The 26,397-nt window shown below is 32.0% G+C and overlaps 1 protein-coding gene across 4 annotated transcripts; it reads right to left on the bottom strand.

The window, feature by feature from the left end:
- Positions 1-4,778: 4,778 nt before the first annotated feature.
- LOC139481325 (neuropeptide FF receptor 2-like) lies at positions 4,779-24,573 on the bottom strand. 4 transcript variants are annotated; one of them, XM_071264566.1, is made up of 3 exons: positions 24,404-24,470; positions 12,188-13,011; positions 4,779-6,242 (listed from the first exon to the last, which is right to left on the bottom strand). In XM_071264566.1, exon 3 carries the CDS (start codon positions 6,011-6,013, stop codon positions 4,859-4,861), a length of 1,155 nt encoding a protein of 384 aa, XP_071120667.1. In that variant the 5' UTR covers positions 6,014-6,242; positions 12,188-13,011; positions 24,404-24,470; the 3' UTR covers positions 4,779-4,858. The 4 variants fall into 4 exon arrangements, with proteins under 4 accessions (XP_071120667.1, XP_071120666.1, XP_071120668.1 ...); XM_071264565.1 differs by lacking the exon at positions 12,188-13,011 and having other exon boundaries at positions 24,404-24,573; XM_071264567.1 differs by lacking the exons at positions 12,188-13,011; positions 24,404-24,470 and adding an exon at positions 10,184-10,278.
- Between the last annotated feature and the right edge of the window lie 1,824 nt (positions 24,574-26,397).

Here is a 26,397-nt window from a genome sequence, read left to right as displayed (position 1 = left end):
GTTCTATAATTTCCCAATAGCCAATATGATATCGCGGTTTAGGTCACACGGACAATGTTCCTTCCTTTTATAAATTTTAGATGAGTGGGTTAATTTTCGAGGAAAGGATATGCAGAATCTGATAGTTTTATAACTAAAATAGTTTTAGCTTTTTAATTAACTGTACGGTATATGGATAACCAGTGTACTGATTTTTACCCGCCAAGAGTCTTTTTTGAAAACGTGTCAATCTTTCTCTTTACGAATATAACACACGAAAATAAAGGAAAAAAACATTGCAGAAAAGAGGGATAGTTTCTGATATCAAGATATAAACCAGTGTTTCTCAAAAAGGTTGGTGGGCGAGAATAAAGAAATATATAGATTAATGTACAGAATCGGAGCAGAGATAAATAAACATAATTGCAGTATTCTAACCCAGTGAATTGGCGTCAGGAAGATTGTTACAGATATTACAATAATAATTATAATAACTGTATATAAACAATTTACATCTATCTGATTATCAAATACCAGTAATGATAAGTTGATTTAGGTTTATTAGTTAATCTGTCATACCAGACAGCCTCTCTGTTAGTTTATATATTGTATACAAAGAAGTTAATTTTATTATTATACGGGTGAAGTAAATCTGTTTGACCTATGACGTATTCTGACATTCAAGACACCAAAGTGAAGGGCGTGTAAAACAGTATTAAACGAGTATGCATCACTGATGAGACAACATTTTATTTGGTATGAATTCATAGATTAACAAGTGTCTGATACAAAACGGATATCTCATACTTTATTTGGCCTTTTAAACATTTTTTGATTCGAGCGTAACTGTTGAGTCTTTAGTAGACGAAACGCGCGTCTGGCGTAAATGTATAACATTAATCCTGGTATACAATGTATGATGAGTTTATTTGTTATCCGACCGAAGACGAATCATAGTGACATACAGTCAACGCATTGAACATTGCGCTCACTTCTTGCAATGTTTTTAATAAGAATACAGACACACTCAGTAAAAGAGATGATAAAGATATCGAAGGGTTATTCAAATTCACCTGTTGGTTGGTGGTTGTCGTTTGTTGCTGTGGTTCATTAGTTTTTCTCGTTTTTTATATAAATTAAACCATTTGCTTCCTGTTTGCATGGTTCTACACTAGTTTTTTTTTTAGTTTTTTTTTTTTTTTGGGGGGGGGGGGGGGCCTTTATAGCTTGCTGTTCGATGGGTATCAAAACCCTGTGTTGAATGCCGTACTTTGACCTATACTGCTTTATGTTTACAAATTGTGGCTTTGGTGGAGAGTTGTCTCATTGGCACTCATACCACGTCTTCATATGTCTATCATAAGTCGAAAACAACCGACAATGACATGACAAAAAACAAAATAAGGACTAAAAGACAAACAATAGTACACTGATCACAACAAAAGAAAGATATAGACTGAGCATCACGAACCACACCAATTCCCTTATAAACGGTGGATCTGAAGATTAAATCAATTCAATGTGAAAACAGAACTATGATTTTGTAGATTTTGAGTAAAAATTAGAATAGGAGCAGAGATAGATTAATATAATTGCAGTATTCCAGCCCAGCGATTTGGCGTCAGGGAGATTGTTACAGATACAATGTATCACAATAATAAAAACTATATATAAACAATTTACATCTGTCTGATTTTCAAATACTAGTTAATATAATTTGTTATAGGTTTATTAGCCAATATGGCATACCAGACAGCCTCTCTCTTCGTTTATCGTATATATGTTACAGTGAATTTGTATAATCAGGGATTATGTAGAATCCCTGATTTTTCAGGGAATATGTAGAATCACTAAAACCATTAGTAATTATATATAATCCCTGAAAATGACCAGTGATTTTACATAATCACTGAACTTTTTAATAATTATTCTACAAATTCCCTAATATGATTTCAGGGATTATGAATAATTTAATGATCCTTTGTAAAAAAAATAATATAGACCTTGCTAGATGAAATAATTTTGCTTTTAAACACAGAGGATGATCTAAAAGATATGATCAACACAGGGTTTCGAGATAAAGTTGAAGACTTCAAAATTAATAATATCAACATTCCTTTGCAATAGCTTTACATGTATTGTTTGTTTATTAAAAGCCAGCGTCTAATGAATATTCAGGTAAAAAAAGAAGATGCGGTGTTATTGCCAACTGTTATGAGACAACTGTCAACAAGAGACAAACATGTCACAGAAATTAACATATATAGGTCACCGTACGGATTCAACAATGAGCAAAGCCCATACCGCATAGTCAGCTATAAAAGGCCCCGAAATGAAAATGTAAAACATTTCAAACGAGAAAACTAGCAATGATGCTAAATGGAATGCCCACGTTGATAATATTATCTTAAGCACGTCTAAACATATAAATATGCTAAGGAAGTTGAAATATAAACTGGGCAGGAAAAATTTAGAAAAACTCTATTTAGTTTTTATAAGACCTTTATTTGAGTATGGAAGTGAGGTTTGGGATAATATTGGGGTAGGTTATGTCAATAAACTGGAGCAATTACAGCTCCAAGCTGCTAGGATAGTTACGGGGTTACCTATATTCACAAGCTCAAGGATTATTTATGAAGAACTTGGATGGGAAACATTAGCTGAAAGAAGAGAGAGAAGAAAAATCCAAATGTTTTATAATATTCAAAATAATAATGTTCCAGAATATTTGTCAAATTTAATTCCCCAAAAAATACAAAGTATGACGGTCTATCCTCTACGTAATGGAAATGACATCATTATTCCATTCTGCAGACTAGCATTAACTAATGATTCTTTTATTCCATCAACCGTACGTCTTTGGAATAGTCTTGAGGATTCAACTCGTGATGTGGAATCAATTAATAAATTTAAAACTGAACTAAAACACCGTTATCCTCAGAGTAATATATTTGTACCGAAGCAATATGAATTTGGAAATCAAAAATTGAATATAATTCTCACCCAACTTCGATGTTTTGCATCATCCTTAAACTATGATCTATATAGGGTCAATATTATTTCTGACCCTTCCTGCCACTGTGGTGTTAATCGTGAAGATTCCTATCAATTCTTTTTTAAATGTATATTATATTCAGACATACGAAATAAATGTATGAAAGTCTGCGCTGGCTTCCAAATGATTGTAAAATTAACATAGAACTACTTACCTCGGGTAGTTGTCTTCTTTCTCTAGAGCAAAACCAAACCATTTTCAAAAATGTCTTTGAGTTTATTAAAAGTTCGGAAAGATATCAAATTGTCTAGGTAGCAAACCATGATCGCACACACATCATCATCTAAGTAAAATTTCTTCTCCCCTTTTTTGTCCTTTTTATTTTTTCGTTTTTTTTTTTTTTTTTTTTTTTTTTATTATTTGTTTTTTTGTTGTTATTTTTTTTTTTTTTTGTGTTAGGCTAAATAATGATTTATATATTTTTATTTTTTATTATTTTTTTTTTTTCTGTATTATTATTGTTTTCTTTTTCTTCAATTTTCCATTTTGATCCATATTTATATATATATATTTACTAAATAGATATACCATTCTATACATGCATGCTCATACATATATTTTTGTATTATATTGCTATAAATGTTAAATGGAGAAGACTTCATAAGTCTGTTTGACTTGTGTCTTATCCAATTTGTACTTTAACAAATAAAATATGTTTAAACTAAAAGAAAAACTAATACCGATATAGGATATGTATTCTATGTTTCCATCTAAGCTTTGGCAAGAAGTTCAATGTAATTCTAAACGAACAAATGATGGTCCAGAGTAGTTTCATGATAATGAGCAATTTTATTGTTGTCACCAAGCTATTTAATCATTGCATATTATTAGCCAATATGTCATCAATAAATATTTTGATATGAGCGTCACTGATGAGTCGTATGTAGACGAAACGCGCGTCTGGCGTACTAAATTATAATCCTGGTACCTTTGATAACTACATTATGGTATCTGTCCTAATTCTCATTATAGTGACCTATAGTAGACGTATTCAAATATTGGTGTCACTTCTTTTAGTTGTAAAATCTTGCAATAAAGAGACTTTTTTATATAGATTAGACCGTTGTTTTTCCCGTTTGAATGTTTTTACACTAGTAATTGTTGGTGCCCTTTATATCTTGTTGTTAGGTGTGAGCCTAGTCTCTGTGTTGAAGACCGTACATTCACCTATAATAATTTACTTTTATAAATTGTGATTTGGATGGAGAGTTGTCTTATTGGAACTCATACCACGTCTCCCTGTATCTATACACATACTCTGAGTAAAAGAGAGGAAACAGATACTTAAAGATTATCAAAACTCATAAGTCGGAAATAAAATGACAATATCATGACAAGGAACAAAAAACGACTAAAGGACACAAAACAAAACACAACAAAAAACAACTAAAGACTGAGCATCCCGCAAAACGATAGAACTAATGGGTTAAGCCGAGGATTAAAGCAATTCAGTTTTAAAAATAGAACTGTGATTCTTTGGCTCTTGAGTAAAATTTATTACCAGTCTTAACTTGAGGTAAGAATGCTCAAATTGGCAGTTTCATTAAATAAAAAAGAACATTAAGGAATAACTTTATAGGAAAATAAATGCTACTAAGTCATATGAACATGATGAAACTGAAGTGTTATAGTCCTGAATAAACATGTAATATTATTTGCTGTTGCTCGTTAGTCATTCATTCTTGTATCGTCAGCTGATCGTCTTCAGCAGCCAATGGTAATTGGTAAATCAAACAACAATGAACTAAGAACATGTACTTTATATACTATCAAACGTGGGTATGTTTTATGTACACATCACGTTTCACATACAATGTTTTTCATTTAGTTTTGACATTTCATGCATAAGACATATCTAATTGTAATTTTGCAATGCTGTAAAAATGTAGGATCGAGAAATCCATATATAACAGGATTTATGATATTATTGATGATAAACGTTCTGGCTAGGATTGGAAATATGGCTTTGGTAAGCGGTGTTTGTGTAAACCGACCTTTTACAACGGAAGCATTCAGTTTTACTGCTACATATGGCAAGTAACTCAGTATAAAACAGAAACTAATAGCAAATGCAATCCGTGTAACCTTTTTCGATGTTTTCTTTTTTGTCTTACATTTCCCTTTATGTTTCTTATGATCGATATTGTCAGTGATTCCTGGATGTTTTATTATCTCAATGGTGATTCTTTTATCGTCCACATACTCACTTTTATCATCAATTGTGTCGGTACTATGGTGTTCATATGAGGTTACCTCTGTAGCACCAGAAGTCGGTGGTATTGTACAACTGGCTCGATTCGAGGTTTGAAATTTTGTTCGTTTAAGCACTTGCCGTCCAACTATTGAATACATAATAACAAGTGCAAGCATACACGAAATGTAAACTGTTAACAGGAGTGTACTGTATATTGTAGTGTAGTCTTTTCCACTAAATCGGTCAGAAAAACTGCAATCATATCCGGTCAAATTATAATCTAACTTTTCAAGGCTTATTCCACTTAGTGCTCCTTCCGGCCAACAAAATAACACAGCAATTCCAACTACGATTGCAATCGTCACATAACCTTGTTTCACAGTTAGTTGTTTTTTTAGTGGTTGGCATACCCGTCTTAGACGATTACCTGACATAGCAATTAAAAGAAGAGATGAGGTCAAGGATAAATGTACGCTAATTGATCTGAATATACTACATCCTGCTGCAGAATAAAATGTTAACTGGTGCGTTTGTTGAAACAATTCAAATGGTATTGCGACCGTACACACAAGTAAATCGGTAATAGCTAAAGCCCGGATGTACATCCAATGAGTGCCATCTCGTCGTCGGAGTGATCCAAAGTACACTATTATCACTAATAAGTTTCCTGGAATACCCAAGGCCATAACAACGGATAAATAAACGATTGCTGATGTTCTTTTTGCTGTTTCTTCATCATTGAAGTCCTCTAGTGTCATTTCAACATTTGTATAATTTCCCGCCATTTTGCAATAAGTTATTTAAAGTCTTGCACAGCAGGAATTTTATGTCTTGAAAGTTTCTCCTTTTTAAGTTAGAATTCTAAACAAAATATATTTAAGACTCTAAATAATCATAATATGCACGGCCTGTGTTCCTCATTACGTATAGTTAGTAGTTTCTTAAACTTAGGATAAAACAATCCTTTTCTCACAATAACTGCCTTCCTGTTGCATATTAATCCAGTAACAAAATCTGCAATGATAATTAAGAGTAATTAAAACAATTAAATAAATACCACAGCATGTCACTACCACTGGTGTACCAAATACCGATTGTGATTTTTTTTTAAATATTTCCATAGGTTAATGTGATATGCATACCTTTGGAGCTTGTGTACATATACTATTGTTACAGTATGTACACTACCTATACACAATGCGTATATATGTTTACTACAACTAATTACGTTATGATAGATAAAGACATTATCACCGGAAATGTATAACTGTCACCGATAAAAAGATAATAGGTATGTGATATACGACAGGTTAGATTTACGTGTTTGTCAATTTTGGTACAAACCATTCATATTGGTAGTATTTCTGTTGTATTAACATAATTAAATTCATAGTTTTAAAAAGTTGGAAGCAATTTCCCAATATATTGAGAAAAATATGCCCCAATTTGTTCTATTGCTACCTGGTATTCGTTTTTTTTTTTGTTACTTAAGGTACAGTTGCAAATATTGTATTTATCTTCAGGACAAAGACATGTTTACAAAACATACAATAGGTCATAGGTCATGTTATAGAGGCCGTCAAGGGTGAAGGTTTGTAGAATTTGGATTGCCACTGATAAATGAGTGTAAATTGAATAGAAACAGAATATTTGTATTTCAAAGAGCGAAGAATCGGATTTAACGTCCCCATGTTGAGTTGACGTGGTTGTGTACTTGTACATCTCCACAGAAAAATGGACACCCTACTTTTAAAAGGGTTTCACTGCCGGTCGGAAGACGACTAACGTGACCATATTTTCGGAAAGCATTTATACCAATGAAGACAAGTAGCATTTATATTCATCAAAAGGTTTAAAAAATTAAAACGATTGTGTAAATTTAAAACTAAAAGCTAACAAGTACAAACTAAAAAAAAACAGAAGGAAAAACAAGTGTGTTTACAAGTGTGGTATATCCTGCTGTATATGGATCACTTGTTTTGCGGTTTCCTATTTTTATAAATTTTACAAACCCGATAACAATAACATATAGTAACCATATATGGGTTTTGCTAATTGTTGAAGGCCGTATGTTGACCTATAGTTGTTAATTTCTGTGTCAGTTTGGTCTCTTGTGGAGAGTTGTCTTATTGGCAATTATACCACATCTTCTTTTTTATATGATATGTGAAAAAATACATATGGGTCTAACCTATTCAAATTTATGAACTGTTGCAATCTTAATCTCCACGTGCAAATATTTCATCCATAATCAGGACGAGGAAATATCACCAATAAATATAAAAGTTAAGTTCTGCAAAGTTAATTTATTTTTAAAGAAATGGGCAAAATATAACGATTAACAAAGATATAATTGTAAATAAAAATCATGTGAATTAAATCACACGCAATTGTAGCAGTTGAGGCAAGTTGGTAATTGTATGAATAAGACGGTGTATAATCTACCAAAATAGCAACACAACAAGGAAACGATTAATAAATTCTTTTTAATAAAGTATCTTATTTCTGGAATAAATCATGAGAAATTATGTCAAACGTGTAAAGTTTAAGCAAGGTAATAATTTAACTCAATAACAAATGTTAATTAAAATGGAAAGTTTCAATACAAAATGAAATCACAGGGATTTAACCGCTTTCATTTCTCAAATCCTATGATTTTGTACAACAAGTTACTACATGTAGACGTGCATATCTGTCAAATTTTAATAGATATGCATTTTGGGTCAAACTTTAGATGAAGAATATAATGATAATGCCATAGAAAAAAGACCGATTTATTTTAAACGGAGTAAGTTTACGTTTCTTTCATACTTATTTTACGTTAAATCCCTCGCTAAGTAGACCCGTTTGAATGATTATAGATCAAGGTTTAATATTTTTAATATCCCGAGCAATGTAGACCTAAATAATGTAAAAACGTAAACACAGTCAAAGAAGCATTGTCAGAGATTCAGTCTTCTCTGACAGGAAAACACAATCATGCTTATAAATATACACATGGAAAAAAGTATTGCAATACCTTGATTTTTTTAAACTTGAAAAATCAGTCTCTTATTTTGGATGGAATATGATAAAATATTTGTAAAATAATATTGAAACGTAGTTAATGATAACATTGGCTTTCAAACGAACAAAAAATGTATGAAAAAAAAAGTTTTATCTAACCAAAATTTTTATAACAAAATGAAGTATTTTTTGTACAAAAAAATGCATTTTACAACTTTTACTGTAGTCGAACTTTACAATGTCAGACATTTCAAAATTATTCTTTAGATGATTGTTCACATCATGGTTGATCGTTATACGCCAAAGAATTAGTACTTTGTGCACAGCCTCCATTCAAACGAATAACCGCATCTTAACGTCTTCTGATTCCTGCCAAAAGTCGACTATTTTGTTGCTAAGCTAGCAGTAACCATTCTTGACGAAATGTATTGTTTATTTCATGACTTGTTTGAACTGGGGTGTCCTTTCATGCTTTTTACGCCCAATAGTGTCCCATATATGCTCGATATGGTTCAAATTTGGGCTACGATTGGGCCAAGGAAGATAAACCAGATTCCATTGGAACAATGGATCTTCCTCCACGACACTAATTTTCAATTTTGGCGAGCTTTGCACTATATTGGATACTGGCATCTGTGTGTCTGTTCGTAGGCTAATTTCCCCGAAATGGTATTATCGCACGATAGCCAGTAGCGATGAGCCGATTTCGAACAGTTCTTGTTTAAAGGCTCATGTATGGTCATGATTCTCTTTTTAGGATTGTATTGTTTGCAATTGGTTTCCTTCTGACCAACCTTCACTATGCTTTATTTTCCCTAGCAGATGTTATAGGGGGTCTTCTTGACCTCGGAAGGTCTTTAACATCGTTTCTTGCCTGATTTTTATTCTCAAAACGACTTATAGTGGAATGGTGATGACCAACAATATGTGCAATTATCACAGCGACATACTTGCTTCACTCATGCTGGATATCTGCCATCTTGCTGCAGTTATGAGTTGTGGATGACCAATCGCAAGGTGTCAATAACATAAATTTATAATAGACTTGGTTATTTTTAGTTTTGAAAACAATGAGGATAAAAACATCTGTTTTAGTGTTTACGAGTACAGTAGCTGCATGTGCAGATAAGAACTGATAGAGTCAATATTTATTGATTAAACTCGGGTAATATTTAAGTAATGTTTAATTAGTTCTATTTCAACAAATTATTTTAACAAAAAAATAAAAAGTGATTTTTTAATTTGAATTTCAATTTGGTGTTGAAATACTTTTTTCCATGTGTATATATAATAAAAATCAATGTCTATAAAAAAATATCTACAAATAGTAAGTTAGTATTCTAAAAGATACTTGACTATTATAACAGGGGCGAAGAAACCCCGCCGAAAAAAAACCACGTTGTCTTGGAAGTAAAATATTTTCAATGAAAAATGGTACATAATCATGTTATGCAAGGAAGTTCAGAAATCTTATTTTATATAAACATATTTAAATTCCTCGCATTTCATCAAAACGAATATCAGCTTCGAAGATTTGTCATATTTATATATAAAAAAGAACGACAAAAGGTGTAAGAAAATGTGGCATAAATCACGACAGACATCGATGTGATGCATATATAAAGCGAAACTATCATTCAAAATTAAATGCATAGTTCCTTCCTTCAGATTAAGATTAGCATAAAAAAATGTATTATAAGAAATAATGTAATTTATAAGTAGAAACTTCAAATATAAAACATATCCTTCTACATAAATAGAAACGTCTTAAACTTCTTAAAATTAGACATATAAACATTGCATTATCTGCTTAAACAAAACCGAAAACAGACTATGCATATCACGTTGTCGTAAAGTATGAATTGGTACACATTGCATTTGATACACATAAATAGTATGCAATTATTAGTAATTTAAAATGTTATAAAGCAAATTATAATTCAATTTACCTTGTACTTCATATGAAGAAAAAAATGTTGAATTCTAACCCACTATGTATTAGATTTCCGTACTTAGTTGACATGTATTGAGGAAATTAGCAGATGTTATCTGACAAGACACAAGTATAATAAATACCAGGGGTATTAAAAGAAAATTGAATTTGACCTTTCAATTACAAAGGTAATTAAAATATAACGATTGAATGTAGTGACAAAGAAAATGCTATTCATCTTAAGACCTTCAATTTTGTAACATGAATTACAGTTTGAGAATACATTTCTTGAACATACAAACATATTAAATTGACAAGACGGCCTTAATTGATAAATTATCATTTCTTTTTAACATACTGCCTTTGGGACATTAATAAAATATTGCATTATATGGTGTACATTTAAAAGTTTTTAACATTTAAGATCATATAAATACATTAAAGATATTAATTTTAAAACAAGTTTTCTCCTGCTTATTTAGTTTGACATGATTGATTACAAAGCACATGCTCAGCTATTAAAGGTTCAAATTATTTGAATGTGCTTTCTATATATTTCATATCAAGAAGTCCTTGTGTGCCATTGAATAGCATATAATTTGTGTGTGCACGATATGTAAATTTGATTAAATATTTTGGTCAAAAAAAGTTTACTTTATATAATGATCAATCTGTGAACTCTATTTCATCGGTATAAAAAAATATGCTCGGATTTCCACCGATTCGGACATACTTGTATTTTGCTTTCCCTCAGTCAGATGTACTACAAAGAAAACTATATGTTTTAAATACCTCGTTCAATGTGTAAGACACCAGAAAAGTCGTTTGATCAGAAATGTTGCAGATTTTTCACTATTATTCTATATCGTGACCAAGTTGTAACTAATATAAAACAAGGTATAATTGCAAGGCGTCAGTTGTCAGCCAGAGTCAAAAAACAAGTATATGAAAACAAGTCATACAGGCCACAGAACGGACTTCAACAATGAGAAAAACCTAAAACGTAAAAAGATTTAAAATTGTATATGAAAACCAGGGGTTAATAAATGTAGAACACAACGAAAAAAACAATGAGCGTACTTGTATTGAAACAACAAACAAAAACAATTATGGCGGACAGCATCCAACGATTAGAGGCTACAAAATCTTAATAACAATAAAAACAATTATAATGCAACTCATGTATTACCAACGGAGACACTTCACTTCCAAATAAGCTTGATCGTAAATGCATTAGAAATATCAGTAACCAGAAAAGTTTAAGGAATATGATAATGATGTTATTACTTAAAACACGAACTCAAAAGCAAACGACCAATACTTTTATTGCTGTTCTTCATCTTAAAGTCACAGTGAGGTCTTCTATACTGAAAAGACTCAAACTTCACTGGGACATAGACTTCTGTATGTAGTCAAAACACTTGATTTCGAATTCAAGTATGCAATTCAGAAATTCAAGTCATCTATTCAATTGTACGTTGTCAATTAGAATTTGGCCTCTCTGTCCTGAGAGATAAAAATGCCTGTCCGGGCCATGACAAATGTAGTTGACGACAAGTTGATAATGTTTAAACATATACATAAATTGGTTTAATATTAATTTAACAAAAGAGAATAGAGTCTCAAAAGTAAACTCCAAATATTCATACATGCTCGTTGTATAGTATATAATATACACATTAAAATAATAGATGTAGGATAAAACTTAATGTACAATTAAGACATATATAATGCTAGAATTATTCAATAGCATTCGTCCTGAATGTGATGAAATATTTGCCACTGGAGGGAAACAATCAACCAATCAATACATGTAGTTGTAATAAATGTAGCCGTACCTTACACTTCGATTTTATTATTTGTGTTAATAAATTTTGAGTAAAGACTTATTATTGTATATGAATAGTACATGTAAATAGAAACAATATTTTATAATTATTTAAAAATTTGATCGCGAAAATGAACTGATAAAATACTGAGATGTTTGCAATCGTGTGTACAGAAGAAAAAAGATACATACCTGTTTTTCTAGTCAACAATTATGGTACAAGTGAGTGACATTCCTTTTAATATTTGTTATTTTTAAATAGTTTAAAGATTGTATGATTTAAACCGTTATGGTAACAAACGAACGATTTATAGCCTCTATTCCATTCATCTCACTAACATAATTATTAATATATAATGATTCAGTTAATAGTCTATATGACACGTTAAATGATTTATAATTCTATATATTTTTTAATTCGGTCGAATACTTTATATAAATAGCAAAGATTTTTAAAATTCAACTACAATGAAATGTTTAGTAGAAAATTTTAAAATCAGTTTAGTGTCAACTCTCATCGTGTTGTTAGAACTACTTCTTATCAAACACACATTTCCTTGTGTTTATGCGAACGTATTTAATTTGATAATTTTAAGCATTAGATAAAAGAAAATATATTTATATTTTGTTCTCGATAAAACTCAATTCCACCGTGTACATTTTCATAACAAGAAAATATTTATCATTTGTGTAGCATCGCAACATTCTATACAACATCCTCCCCCCCCCCCCCCCCCCCCCATAATAAAATACAGTATACTGAGGCACATTTTTTTTTTTATATAAAGACATGATCCTATAGACCGTTGATGAATAAAAATGAGGCATAAAATTTGCACTGGCGCTATGTAGTACTTGTCACCAAAAGCATAGCAAATATTTATAGATATAGTATTGTCTTCTGCCTACACCGCGTTGACCTTTCTGTAAGATAAATGAACATGGATTCACATTAAAGACCCTTCATAAAACAACCAGACTGTTTAATTGCAATTCCTTTGATCTATGATATTTATCTACAAAAACAAAACATTATTCCTTATGAAATTTGTTAACCTGCTAAGCTCACCTATCTCGGCCTGATATATCACTGCACATATAATAATATAAAACGTTTAATATGAAACATTTATCTTTAATATTAGAAACAGCAATTTTTCTCGCATAGACACCAACAATAAGAATAAGCGTAGAACTAATGAATGTGATGAAAAACTGAATTTAGATAAGCATCACCATAAATCTATGTATAATGAATCTGAATACCAAAAAGTAAAACCACGAAAGTGCAAAATGACTACAATGACATACAGAATTGTTCGATTAATCAATGAATAATCTAATATTATCAATAGAATATATATATTCACTGGTGATGAAGGACTCATTCTGCAGGTTAAAGATAATAATTTCCTCAATCAAGATTTGCACGTCTTCAAACTGGTTACCATCCTGTGGTGTTAATAGATATGTAAGGCTCAGAGATGTGAAGTTAGCGGCCAGTTTCGTTATTTGATATTCGATATTCAATATCCAACCAGCTGCTAGCTAAAATTTAGTTGAAAATCATGAAAAGTTGAAATATTTGATAACATTAAAAGCATGATTATCATAGTTAAGAGGCGTGAAAAGATACGTAGGAAATCGTTTTATGACCCCTTCAAGCTGTCGTAAACTATGAACCCTTATGTGCCCTTATGTGTAAGTTGCATATTTTCTTTATGTTATATCGATCTTATCAATAAAACTTTTATCAAAAGGTCTGAGAGATTTCTTGTTATGTAGAAAATGTATTTACGGTAAATTCATCATCATCATCATCATCATCATCATCATCATCATCATCATCATCATCATCATCATCATCATCATCATCATCATCATCATCATCATCATCATCATCATCATCATCATCATCATCATCATCATCATCATCATCATCATCATCATCATCATCATCATCATCATCATCATCATCATCATCATCATCATCATCATCATCATCATCATCATCATCATCATCATCATCATCATCATCATCATCATCATCATCATCATCATCATCACCGTTCAATGTTTACATCTACTTCTGTTTCATTTGTTTTTCTCAATTGATAGACTCGTAAAATACTGTTTATTTTGATATTGCATGCTCATATTAATATTGTATTGTAAAATATTGTCATTCGGAGCGGACTTCATAAGTATGGCTTACTTGTGTCCAATCCATTTTACTTTGAGTAAATAAAATATGTTTAAACTAAAAATCAATAAAACTACACAAAAGATGTGATTTTATATATAAAATATATTACAAAAACAAAACATGATCACTTAAAAAACCTTCAGAAATATAAATATAAATATTTATGGAAAGCCCCCCAAAAAGAAATGTATATTGAAAACCTACCTTATTCCACTTAAATGACGGTGAGACCCCCCTGATCTATCAATGTTCATAAAATTCGACGAAATCATAGACTCTGTATATCTTAAGGTTTGTATCAAAAGGATTTCCAAGAATAATGTCACCGTCGATATCTACGGATCGAGGTCTTAGATTGTCTCTTTTCAACTATAAATTTAGTCCGAGATTACTCTGACGTCCAACGGCTGTTTTGCCAGACAAGCTAGGCCGTGGAACGTCAGAGCTCGTCCCATATAACAAAGTGGATATTTGCCCATCCAAAATAGATGCGCTGCTTCGTCGCTTCTGGTGCCAACTAACGGCCTTGGAAATATATAAATCGGGTATCAATTTGTTCATTTTTCATTTGTCTCTTCATTTATCTCTCCATTTATGTAAGCTTCACTTACCTGTCACCATTTATTTTTCCATATTTAAACAGTTTTCACAGTGACCCATCGATTCAGACATTTTTACTTTTATTTTTAAAATTCTACGATTTTTTTGAAAATTTAACTATTACTCGTTAGAACTGTTTTAGTGAATCAAAACTAATGTCTTCCCTGTAGAGTCGAGGGGTTAGGACATGAGTAACATAATATATGGTACACTTAATTGGTCTAGTCATGATATTATTAGTTACATAGTGTGCTAGTGACCTAATACGGTATATATGGGGTCAGTAAATTCCATATGGGGTGAGAGTGAAGCTCGAATCCCCATATGGAATTTACTGACCCCATATATACCGTATTACGTCACTAGCACACTATGTAACGAATTTATCTTACCGACTATCTTAACGTGTGAAATTAAGACTAGTGATTCTCAAAATGAGAAAGTCTACTAAGAAAATACTTCCATTGATCCTACAAAAACAGATGCCAACAATAACGACTTGTAAGGTTTAAATGTGTTTTATGAATTTTTTTCAATCTTAATCATCAATTTCTTCGTCTGTTGGAACTTTTAAGATTTTTTCTCAGTACCGTTTTGTTTTTTATAAAGGGACATAACACCTTTACTAACCGTGTATGAAATAAGCCCCGCCCCCTTCTTACCTAATAAGGAATATAAAGGGACGTAACTCCACTACTAACCGTGTATGAGATAAGCCCCGCCTCCCTACTAACCTAATATCAAATATACACGGTTTGCACGCGGACGCTTTTAACCAATCATATTCCTGGAAATGTATAGGAGGTAAGATAAAAAATTATATATATTATACGGGGTAAATATCTCCCGATTGATACGATATTCCCGTGCTTGCATTTCCTATCATGATTTTCTTGATAGAGGGTTGCTGCTCACAAGGAAGCTATTAAACCAAGAGTTCCAAATGGTGAAGTTGAAATCATCCCTTCGTATATTTTACGGACGCCATCACGAGTTGGGTGACCGTTATGGAATAACCGTATCACAAATGATATCGGATATGTTCCTTACGTCGTAACTACAATCCCCTTCCCTTTCCTGAATGTGACCTACCGAATTAGACTATTTACCGGATTTGTTATCACATAAGCAACACGACGGGTGCCGCATGTGGAGCAGGATCTGCTTACCCTTCCGTAGCACCTGAGATCACCCCTAGTTTTTTTGTGGGGTTCGTGTTGTTTATTCTTTAGTTTTCTATGTTGTTTCGTGTGTGCTGTTGTTTGTTTGTCTTTTTCATTTTTAGCCATGGCGTTGTCAGTTTGTTTTAGATTTATGAGTTTGACTGTCCCTTTGGTATCTTTCGTCCCTCTTTTATTAAAGTATATAGTTTAGAGGTGGGTATCTGAAAAGTGTTTATAAGGGAAGCGAACTCCAGCAAAACCATCATTGGTGTACTTTAAGGTCTGATTGAAAAAAAATATATGATTTAAGGTAGGAATATGAACATATTTCAAGCTATTTAACCATCAATTGTATTAGGGGGCAGGGCATGACCCCCATGATGAACTAGAAAGGCAATTAAGATTAAATATGGGTTACAGATTTGGTTCTGAACTTTTTTAAAAGAAAAATCTAAACAGTAACATCATTATATGAGGGAGCGGAACATGACCACAGGGAAAATCCCTTAGCTGTACTGCAAAGGTCTTGCCCGTTCTGTGGCCTATAAAATAAAATTGCTTACTACCACTCCATTTTAATTGTCATGTCTCATAAGCAATCAGTACACTTCTCTTTCATATTGACATGTCAAAACAGAATGTTGTATTTTAGGCTGACATATAGAATTACCTATTTGACCTTCAAGTTGACCTTTTATTTGACCTTGAAGGTCAAATATCAAGGTCATTATCCATGGTACACAACACATCATATTTAGGTGCTGACATTGTGTGTCAAGTATTAAAAAAATCTGCAAGGAAGAGAAAAATGTGTGCTCTAGTAAAAAAAAACGGGGGGAGGGGGAAATCAAATATTTTGACCTTGAGGTCAAAGGTCAAGGTCAACTAGCAGTTTTCATTTTATGAGACATACTGTCTTATTGTAATACACCTTCAAGCCAAATATCATGAGATAGTGTCAAAAGATAAATAAGTTTTCATGATTAAATACACAGATTATTGTGGAAAATATATGAAAATAACCCATTTTTATTCCGTTGCCATGGTAACGGTGTAAGAGACCCCAGCTCAAAAATCATAAAACTTGTAGTACACATGTAAACCTTTATAGAAATATTTAAAACATTTAAAAATTCAAAGTACTTTATGAGATTTCATGTCCTTTTGATGATCTTTTTACCAAGTATCCAAAATATGCCCAAAATGCCGGTCCTTTTTGGACCGGTCAGCCTCAAAATTTAGCAATACTCAAGCTTTAACATTTTGTCAAGTTTCCAAGGACGAATGATGCTTGCTATAAAAAATCAATTCAAATACCAGTTAAACATAACCTTATCTAGCATAATCAGAGCAACAAAATTATGATATTTTTGTAGATTATTTTGGAAATTCAGGCATTTCCAGTAGATGGCGCTGTAAAATCTAAAAATAGCTTAAAATAAAATTTTAAAGTTAGAATTTATTTTTGTCTTGACTATCATAACATGTGTGCAAAATTTCATTTCATTTGGTTGACATGTCATGTGGACCCACTTATAGGCATTTTGCATGGTTCTATCAAAGACTGGGTGTTAATTATATAGAGATAAAACATCAATAGAGTTATAGAGTCTTCCGTAGATATCGTAGATGGCATTATTATGGGAAATCCTTATTTTACGGGCATTGAAAGACCAGGTGGGTTTCACCGTCATTAAAGCGGTCTCTGGCAGGTTTTCACTATACATTTCCATTTTTTAGCTCACCTGGCTCACATTTTCCCATCACTTTGCATCTGGCGTCCGTCGTCCGTCGTCCGTCGTCGTTAACTTTTACCAAAATCTTCATCTCTGAAACAACTGGGCCAAATTAAAGCAAACTTGGCCACAATCATCATTGGGGTATCTAGTTTTAAAAATGTGTCTGGTGACCCGGCCAACCAACCAAGATGGCCGCCATGGCTAAAAATAGAACATCCCTAAGGGGTAAAATGCAGTTTTTGGCTTATAACTCAAAAACCAAAGCATTAAAAGCAAATCTGACAGGGTTAAATTGTTTATCAGGTCAAGATCTATATGCCCTTAAATTTTCAGATGAATCGGACAATCCGTTGTTGGGTTGCTGCCCCTGAATTGGTAATTTTATGGAAATTTTACTGTTTTTTGTTATTATCCTGAATATTATTATAGATAGAGATAAACTGTAAACAGCAATAATGTTCAACAAAGTAGATTTACAAATAAGTCAGCATGACCGAAATGGTCAATTGACCCCCTAAGGAGTTATTGTCCTTTATAGCCAATTTTTAACATTTTCATAAAATTTGTAAATTTTTACTAACATTTTCCACAAAAACTACTGGGCCAAGTTCATTATAAATAGAGATAATTGTAAGCAGCAAGAATGTTCAGTAAAGTAAGATGTACAAACACATCACCATCACCAAAACACAATTTTTTCATGAATTCATCTGCTTCCCTTGTTTAATATTCACATAGACCAATGTGATCGACACTGGCTCTTTAGAGCCTCTAGTTGTGCTTTATTATTATTATATTGATATTTTGGGAGTTCTAGTTGTGCTTTCCATAAATATTTCTATTTATATTAATTAATGTTTCTAGAGTGATCGGTATTTGTTTTTTGTATTATATATAATATATAAAATTACATCTTTGATGCATCTTTGATGTCGTTTTATTGATAAAAATCTAATATTACATAAAGAAAAAAATGCATGTATAAGGGTTTATATTCAAGGACAATGAGAATTTACGACAGCTTGAAAGGGTCATAAAACGATTTCCTATGTATCTTTTCACTCCTAAAATCATGCTCTAAATGTTATCAAATATTTTTTTTAATTTATGATTTTCAACAAATTTTAATATCGAACCTGCTTCGAAAAGCAAACAGTTGTTTAAATTATGATGTGACTAAGCTAGATGTGTTCCGCAAAAAGTACGGGATGCAAGGAATGTACTTCACCGTTTTGTGAAGAAATATTCAGGATTCAGTAGCATTCCTACTGTCGACGTTTTAGACGCTTATTAATTTCAGCTAAAAAATCACTTATCTTTTAATTATATAATTTTAAGGTTGTTTTATCTACGGAAATAAAACAATCCATCACAAAAAAAAGTGTACGGATTCAGTGACTGTTTCTCAAAAACATCTTAGTCAGTCCTGTTAATTTATCTCTATATTTATGCATGTAATTTTTCTCGATAGAAGGATTTTTTAAGTTTTTTAAAACTTGTTTCAGAATCCCATATTTGACTTATATGTTTCTTATATGTTACTATTATTATAAATAATAATTACATTTTCAAAACTGCACAAACTGCACACAACATGAACTAACATTATACTAAATCATAAAGAAACAACACCCGTTATAATTTGCAGGATTACAGCGTAGTAACATGATTTGAAGATATCATGCTTTGATCTAAACAGATATGCCGTATTTTTAATTACTAAGTCACAAGGTTCCACTGGGAAGGAATACCTAAACATGAATCTGACTTCAATTTGAGTAGTCTATTCCCTCGCTTTAACCATAGCTTGCTTTTTCTTAGGTGGGTAGTAGTAAATGGAAATTTTAAAGTCATTGGGAAGTGCTTTGTCATCTCAGTGTGTAATGTTTTATTCTCAGTGTGTAATTTGTAATTCTCAGTGTGTAATATTTAATTCTCATTGTGTTTTTTCAAGTTTTTAAATCTCAGTGTGCTTTGTTGTAATTCTCAGTATGTGAATTGTTCAAAAATAGTTTGAACATAGTTTTGACGAGAACGGCTTGCCATAAACATACGCATACGGCGCTGGCGGCGTATTGACACAGCCTCACTTTTACATGTATTCCACTTACCTTATTTATTCAGCAATCAAATCCAATAAACCCCGCATATGAAGACAAGCACGCTGCTACGACCAATCAGTGAGGATATAGAAGTCGACACGACACTAGCAAATTATACTCAATGAAGCCGTTCTGCTAATTTCTTCAACATTTTTGATTATACCTACTCAGCCGACATGCAATTGAAAATAGACACAATTGCTAGTACTAGTATATTAAATTTATTAGCGAACTATTTCGTTGATACCTAAATATTTATAGCAATACTATTGCAGAAAAGAAATGCTTGGCAAGACATTCTTGGCTTAATGAAACTGACATACTATATAAATAATCAGCCATGCCTTTCATTCACCGATTATAATTTAATTAAGTGCTGGTTATATTTATCTTGTGGAATGGTAGTAATATACTTGATGCTTGACCCAACGTTATTCCGACCATGATGTATACCAATTCTCTGTAGTATATGATGGTCAAACAAGTTACTGAAAAAGTATTTGTGCGTTATCTTTGGTTATTTTTTTATGTCTTCAACATAAGTGCTGCATCTATGTCAAGGCAAACATAGAATTTCCCGTACGAATTATATTATATCTCATTTTTACTCATACTGGCAAAATGCATTTGAATTTCGCTTACAGTTTTAAAAAAAAATTCTAGCAGTTAGTTTTATAAAATTTTAATTGTTTTCCATATTGTCATTTAGAGGACTGTTTAGCTTATTAAAAAACTTTGGCTTTGTTCATTGTTGAAGGTCAAACAGTGTCTTATCGTTGTTTGCATCCTAATCATTTTGGTCTCTGGTAAATAGTTGCATATTGACAATCATACCACATTTCCTTATTTTAATATTGGTATCTTTTAATTTGTGAAAAAATGTCGAGATGTCTTATAAAAATAATAATGTAAAGAATGTATAAGTTTTCGAAATGGTACATTGATTGTCAGATTCAGCATACCCAGTTTATATTATAAAATATATATATATTGGAACACAATATTCGTATAATTCATGTGTTCTTGTCTGTGACCCAATTGGTAACCAAAAACATTCAAGACAGATTGATTCTCACGAACACGAACAAAAACAATAGACGATAGAGAGTTGTCTCATTGGCACTCATTCCACATCTTCGTATATCTATATATTATAGGTTAACATAAGTTTTTAGGCAATAGACTAGAAGTCACTTTACATTGGGTCAATCTATTAATTGATCTCTCGAGTTTAGAAAAATGCCGGATAATAGATTTACCAGATACACGTACTAATGATAATTATGATAACTGCCAGACATGCCATCAACACCAAATTCCATAACGAACTGAATGGAACTTTGCATAGTGCAAATTCAATGCAACAGGAGTAAAAGTTAGACACAATAGACGGTTCAACTTGTTTCGATTGTGCCCGGAGGCGACGGGGGTTTCTTTTGTTCCTTTGTGGTAGCGCTTTGCGTTGCAATCTTTATAAGTAATCTGCACAAGTATTTGTGCGTACAATTTTTTTAACGTTCGATAGAAACGCTTGTTGTCCATATTTTAAGGACTTTCCATAATACGACTGAAAATACGAGTTAATTTTATCTACTGATCAAGTTGATACAATCTGTTAAACTTTAATTCACTAACAAAAAACGAATTGATAAACAAAAGGCCACAAAAAAAGCAGAAAACCGCCTGCTTGTATTTTAATTGAAAAATTACCATAACAATAGGGATGCACATGCACATGACATGGGTAAAATCTCTTTGTTCTTCTTACTGTGCTATAATCTGAATAATGCACAGCTAAGGTGTGCATTAACTACCTCAGATAATCTGCACAGTTCAAATGTATTTTTAGGTTAAGGGGCGGTTCCTGGATATTGAAAGGGGTGTTATTCAATAAAATTATACAATATCACCGAGTATAGCGATTTTGACGATTTTATGCTAAAACACGATATGCCCCCTATCCAAATCCGCCTCTGCCTTGAAGATACGACAAAGTTGTTGATTAGTTAACAACTTCGTACAAACATTGTAATTTCAAGTCAAAATAGAGAAAAAAAAACTTTTAAGGTTTCTCATTCTTTTTTTTTATATCTAAACGTTTAAAAATATTTTAAATCAGTGTTTGAAATTCAGAACTGATAATAACACTTTTTGGTTATTTCTGCCAAAAAATAAATGTATTTAAGAATATCCGAATAAATGAAAATGAGGTTTTAGACTCGATAGAATTCATTACGACTTTTTGAATATTTATTCCTATAAACATGATAAAAGTGACTATTTTGAGATCGAATTTATTGTCAGATTATTTATAACCGGCGGGGGACGTTTTCGTTTTTTCATAGGAAATTTGCGCTTATTTTTTTGGGCACTTGCGCTTTTGCAATATTTGTTTTTTTATTACTATTCTCTTCTTTTATCCGGGCTTGGGGCCCGCATGTTTGACCTGGCAGAGTTAAAGTCATATTTTTCTTTATGGCTAAAAGTTTTAAAAAATCATTTCATAGCACATTTCATAGCACATTATTATGTGCTTAAAGGTTTATATACACTGAGCTGAAGTAAACATTCTAAAGACATAAAAACACGTACAGTCATCAGAGGTCAATTTTCGCTTGATATCTGAAGCCCCAGGAGTAAACAAATTTAGCTGTTGTTATCTGTTCTGAATGTTTTTTCGACCCACATTTTCGAATAAATAATCAAGTTTCTTTTTCTCAATTTTTGACAGGGGCGCCTGTTCATCAATATAACGAATCTTATGTAATTCATACACTGTTGTTAAATGATACTCTTCAAAAAGATAAAACAAATAGCAGGATGAGTCATGTAGAAGCATGAAAGGATTCTTGACCATTTGTCGTACTAATGAGAAATATAAGTTAAATTTACGTAATGATTACTTCTCATTAAAATAACAGATAGACAACTATAGGTAAAAAGCGCAAATGCCCGGTCAATTTAATACAGGTGAATCAAAATTAAAAGCGCAAATGTCCATAGTATTCGAAGCGCAAATGTCCTATCGTTTTTCAGGTAAAAAGGCGCAAACGTCTTGTGTCCTTTATAACACATGTTGTGTGGAAAAGGGGGGTGGGTGTTGCTTCAGATCAATCAGACTTCGTTTAGATGGACATGTCTTCAAACATTAATAGAGTAGCAGAAATTTTGGGGGTTGGGGAGTAAAAGATTGGAAAGAGAAGCATTTTTTTCCTGTTTATTTAACATATTTAATTTAGGTACTAACATCTTCCTCGGTTCATCTATACTCTATAACCCTTTCAGTTGGGATTTTGCATACACCGATTTGAAAGTACACAATAGAGGTTAAAGTCTTAATCGATACTGATTTTAAAAATAAATTTAGCAGAAGCGATAAAAAAAGTGTACCATTAAATCGCCATTATTCAAATGAATTAACAATTTAGGAAGAAGCCTTTAAAAAAAAGCTTACAATTTAAAACTAACCAATTTTCCCCTTTCTTTATCTAACAAGAAAATTTCATAAGAGCCGCTGATAACGGATTATCGTCCGCATTTTTCCAAAATGTTCACGTAAATTGCTGACGTCATGTGTTAAAACAGTTATTGGCCAATCAAATCGGTATACGTCGTTCGGGTTAATTAGGGTCACCAGAGCCGTGCAGATTAAATCGTATATACCGACTTGCTTGGTCAATAACTACATGTATAACTTACTTATTCTAACAAGAGGAAAAGTGTCATATCGGCTAATTCTTCTGTAACAAAATGTAACACTATAAGAGAAGGTATTTATAATATTAAATGAATTAACACAAAAAAATATTTTAAACAGTGACAACTTTTTGTCAATGAGTGGGGGAAAGATCGATCATCATCGATTCATTTCACAAAAGCTCTTACGAGCAAAATTTCTCGTTAGAACTTTAAGTATAAACTACGATCAATTAGAGCACCAGACCTTGTGAAATGACTGACATGAAGCAGTGGCGGATCCAGAACTTTTTGTAAGGGGGCCCACTGACTGACCTAGGGGGGGAGGGGGCGCTCCAGTCACGCTCACGCTTCAGTGATTCCCTATATAATATACCAAATCTTTCCCACCAAAGGGGGGGGGGGGCGGCCACCCCCTCCCACTGGATCCGCCCATGAGAAGGTCCAGCTAGTTTTATTGAAAGTAATCTATTTAGAGGCTACATATCTTAAGACAAAGTAACATATAAATCCCAGACTATCAAATAAGCAGTTTGATATAAATTTGAGATTGGAAATGGGGAATGTGTCAAAGAGACAACAACCCGACCATATAACAGACAACAGCAGAAGGTCAACAATCGGTCTTCAATGCAGCGAAAAATTGTACGTTATGAAATACGTAATAAATGGATATTATTCAAACCTTTAAATGAAAAATATTTAGTAAGACTCATAACTTACAGAAAAAATCTGTCCACGAATATAATAGGATATCTTTCATGAAATAAGAAATGCAACACGTACACAACATTCCTGTATTATATTTTAGGGGGAGGGGACCTTTACACCATCCTCACGAGAAGTCACAATAAATATAATTAAATTATAATAAAACGATAATATGAAGTGTGTTCTCTTACCTGAAAATGGCTACAGTATACATGTATCTTTGCTGAAGACTGAAGAATGTCACTTCGAATTACGTATAGTATAATTGAAATTGCATATCAGACCACAGTACTTTGAATGAAATGTTAAGTGCCCGCGTGAAATAATTAGGTTGATTACATGTAGGTAGAGAGAGGAAACTGGCTATTATAATACAGCTGACATTTAAGTGAATGCGTTTGACGCACAACAGAAGAATGTTCTGACCAATGTAGATAGACTAGTATTCTTTTTTTTTTAAATACTTTATAATAACATCATATACATTGTACATGTAGTAAAACAAATACTCAGTCTGGTTTAAAAGTACATGTATGCAGTGATTTGCATCTGCATTAAAGGTCAGTACTGAATTATAAATGCATCTAGTATCTATTTGATGTAAGTAATAACTTGATAAATATATAAAACGGATATCTAATATGAGATCACTTGAAACAATTCAATCGGAAACAATCGGAGATATCAATTGTAAAGATATCACATCGTACTTGTAAAGTTTGTTAAAAAAAGGTCTAAAGAAGCAAGTACTTGTATGACCTGATTTAGTTGAGGCTTCATTTATGCAGACACTATCATTTAGAACACTAATCTGACAACACGAATTGCAATAAGTATTTTTGCATAAAGAATTTACCTTTTTATTAGTTACTTTATAAGAAGCAACACTCAGTAAAATGTGTATAATACAGAAATATAAAAAAATAAGTTATTCTTGAGATAATAAATATTCAAGCAATTCACTACGAAGAGTAGACAATTTTTAAGTTTTGACTGATGTAAGATATAATCCAGTATAGTCAGCATATGTCAATAAGATATAGAAAAGGCATCCTGTAAATTGTTTTATAATATCTGTTTTAGCACAGCAAGAATAATTGGACAGGAAGTTCATAGACAAATTATTAATAGTTCAATGTCAGATAAACCAAAATACGACGATACAAAGAAGGCGAATAAGTCGAAGGACTTCCAAAACTATATTTAAAAAAAAGAACAAAAGACACAAAAACAGAACTCTAAAAATACACAGAATATTAAGAAATAAGCCAAATATTGAACACGGTACTGGGGTGGAACTAAATTATAATTCCTTAAAGTAAAGTATCTCCTACTGGAAAAATGACACCTGTTGTATACTCATAAATATTTAGTTCCCTTTAATTATAGTGTATTTTTTCTTTATCTTTTTTCTTTTCCTTCCTCATACATTTCTTAGTTTTTCTGGAGTGGAAATGAAAGAAGAGATCTGAAATAAACTTTTGGATGTTTTGTTTTAACTGATTTTGATATGGAATGAGTGATTAGGCCAGGTGCAAAAAGGTGATATTTACAGTTTTCGGAACATCTCTTGACTTGTCCATAGGGGTATGGATGTGTATTGGCTAAATTTGTAAAAGACAGCAGAGCAATCTTTCTGAATTTTGGATATATTTTTGGACTAGAACTGTACTTTACACACACACAAAATTTGACAAAAAGATTAGGTGCATTTTTTTTAATGAAACAAAACTTTATAAAAGAACTAATAGAGAAATTAATTGTGGTCTGTGGCCATTTAGAATAAAATATGATCGTTAGATAGTATCTAGATTTCGTTTGATCATAAAAACCAAACTAATTCCTCTGGACATCTAAGGATATTTCGTAATACAGTGCAATACATGCCAGTGTAATCACTTGTAATGTTTGTGATTGCGATCTACGAATAAAACATGGTTATAGTCTCATTGAACTGAAAACAGGACAATCCTAACAGTCAATAAAAGACAGATACAGCTGAGAACAGCAAGTTATTTATATACCCCAAGGGCGTATGCTCGATAAAGGATAATAATGAACACCATAACGTATTTTTTTTAGTAAATATAGAATTAAAAACTTTCTATATGTTTATATACAAAGGGTATTCTTATGTAAATGAACTTTTTTGTATTGGAACAAGAAGTACATATATCATGAGGGA

This window comes from Mytilus edulis, chromosome 7 (assembly GCF_963676685.1).
Source record: "Mytilus edulis chromosome 7, xbMytEdul2.2, whole genome shotgun sequence".
In the NCBI taxonomy this organism is placed as follows: Eukaryota; Metazoa; Mollusca; class Bivalvia; order Mytilida; family Mytilidae; genus Mytilus; species Mytilus edulis.
Note: the sequence above shows the minus strand (reverse complement) of the source record. Positions and strands in the feature narration are given on the sequence as shown.

What these genes read in the sequence shown, in the direction of transcription:
- LOC139481325 (XM_071264565.1), bottom strand. Translation starts at nt 6,013, where the DNA reads ATGGCGGGAAATTATACAAATGTTGAAATGACACTAGAGGACTTCAAT.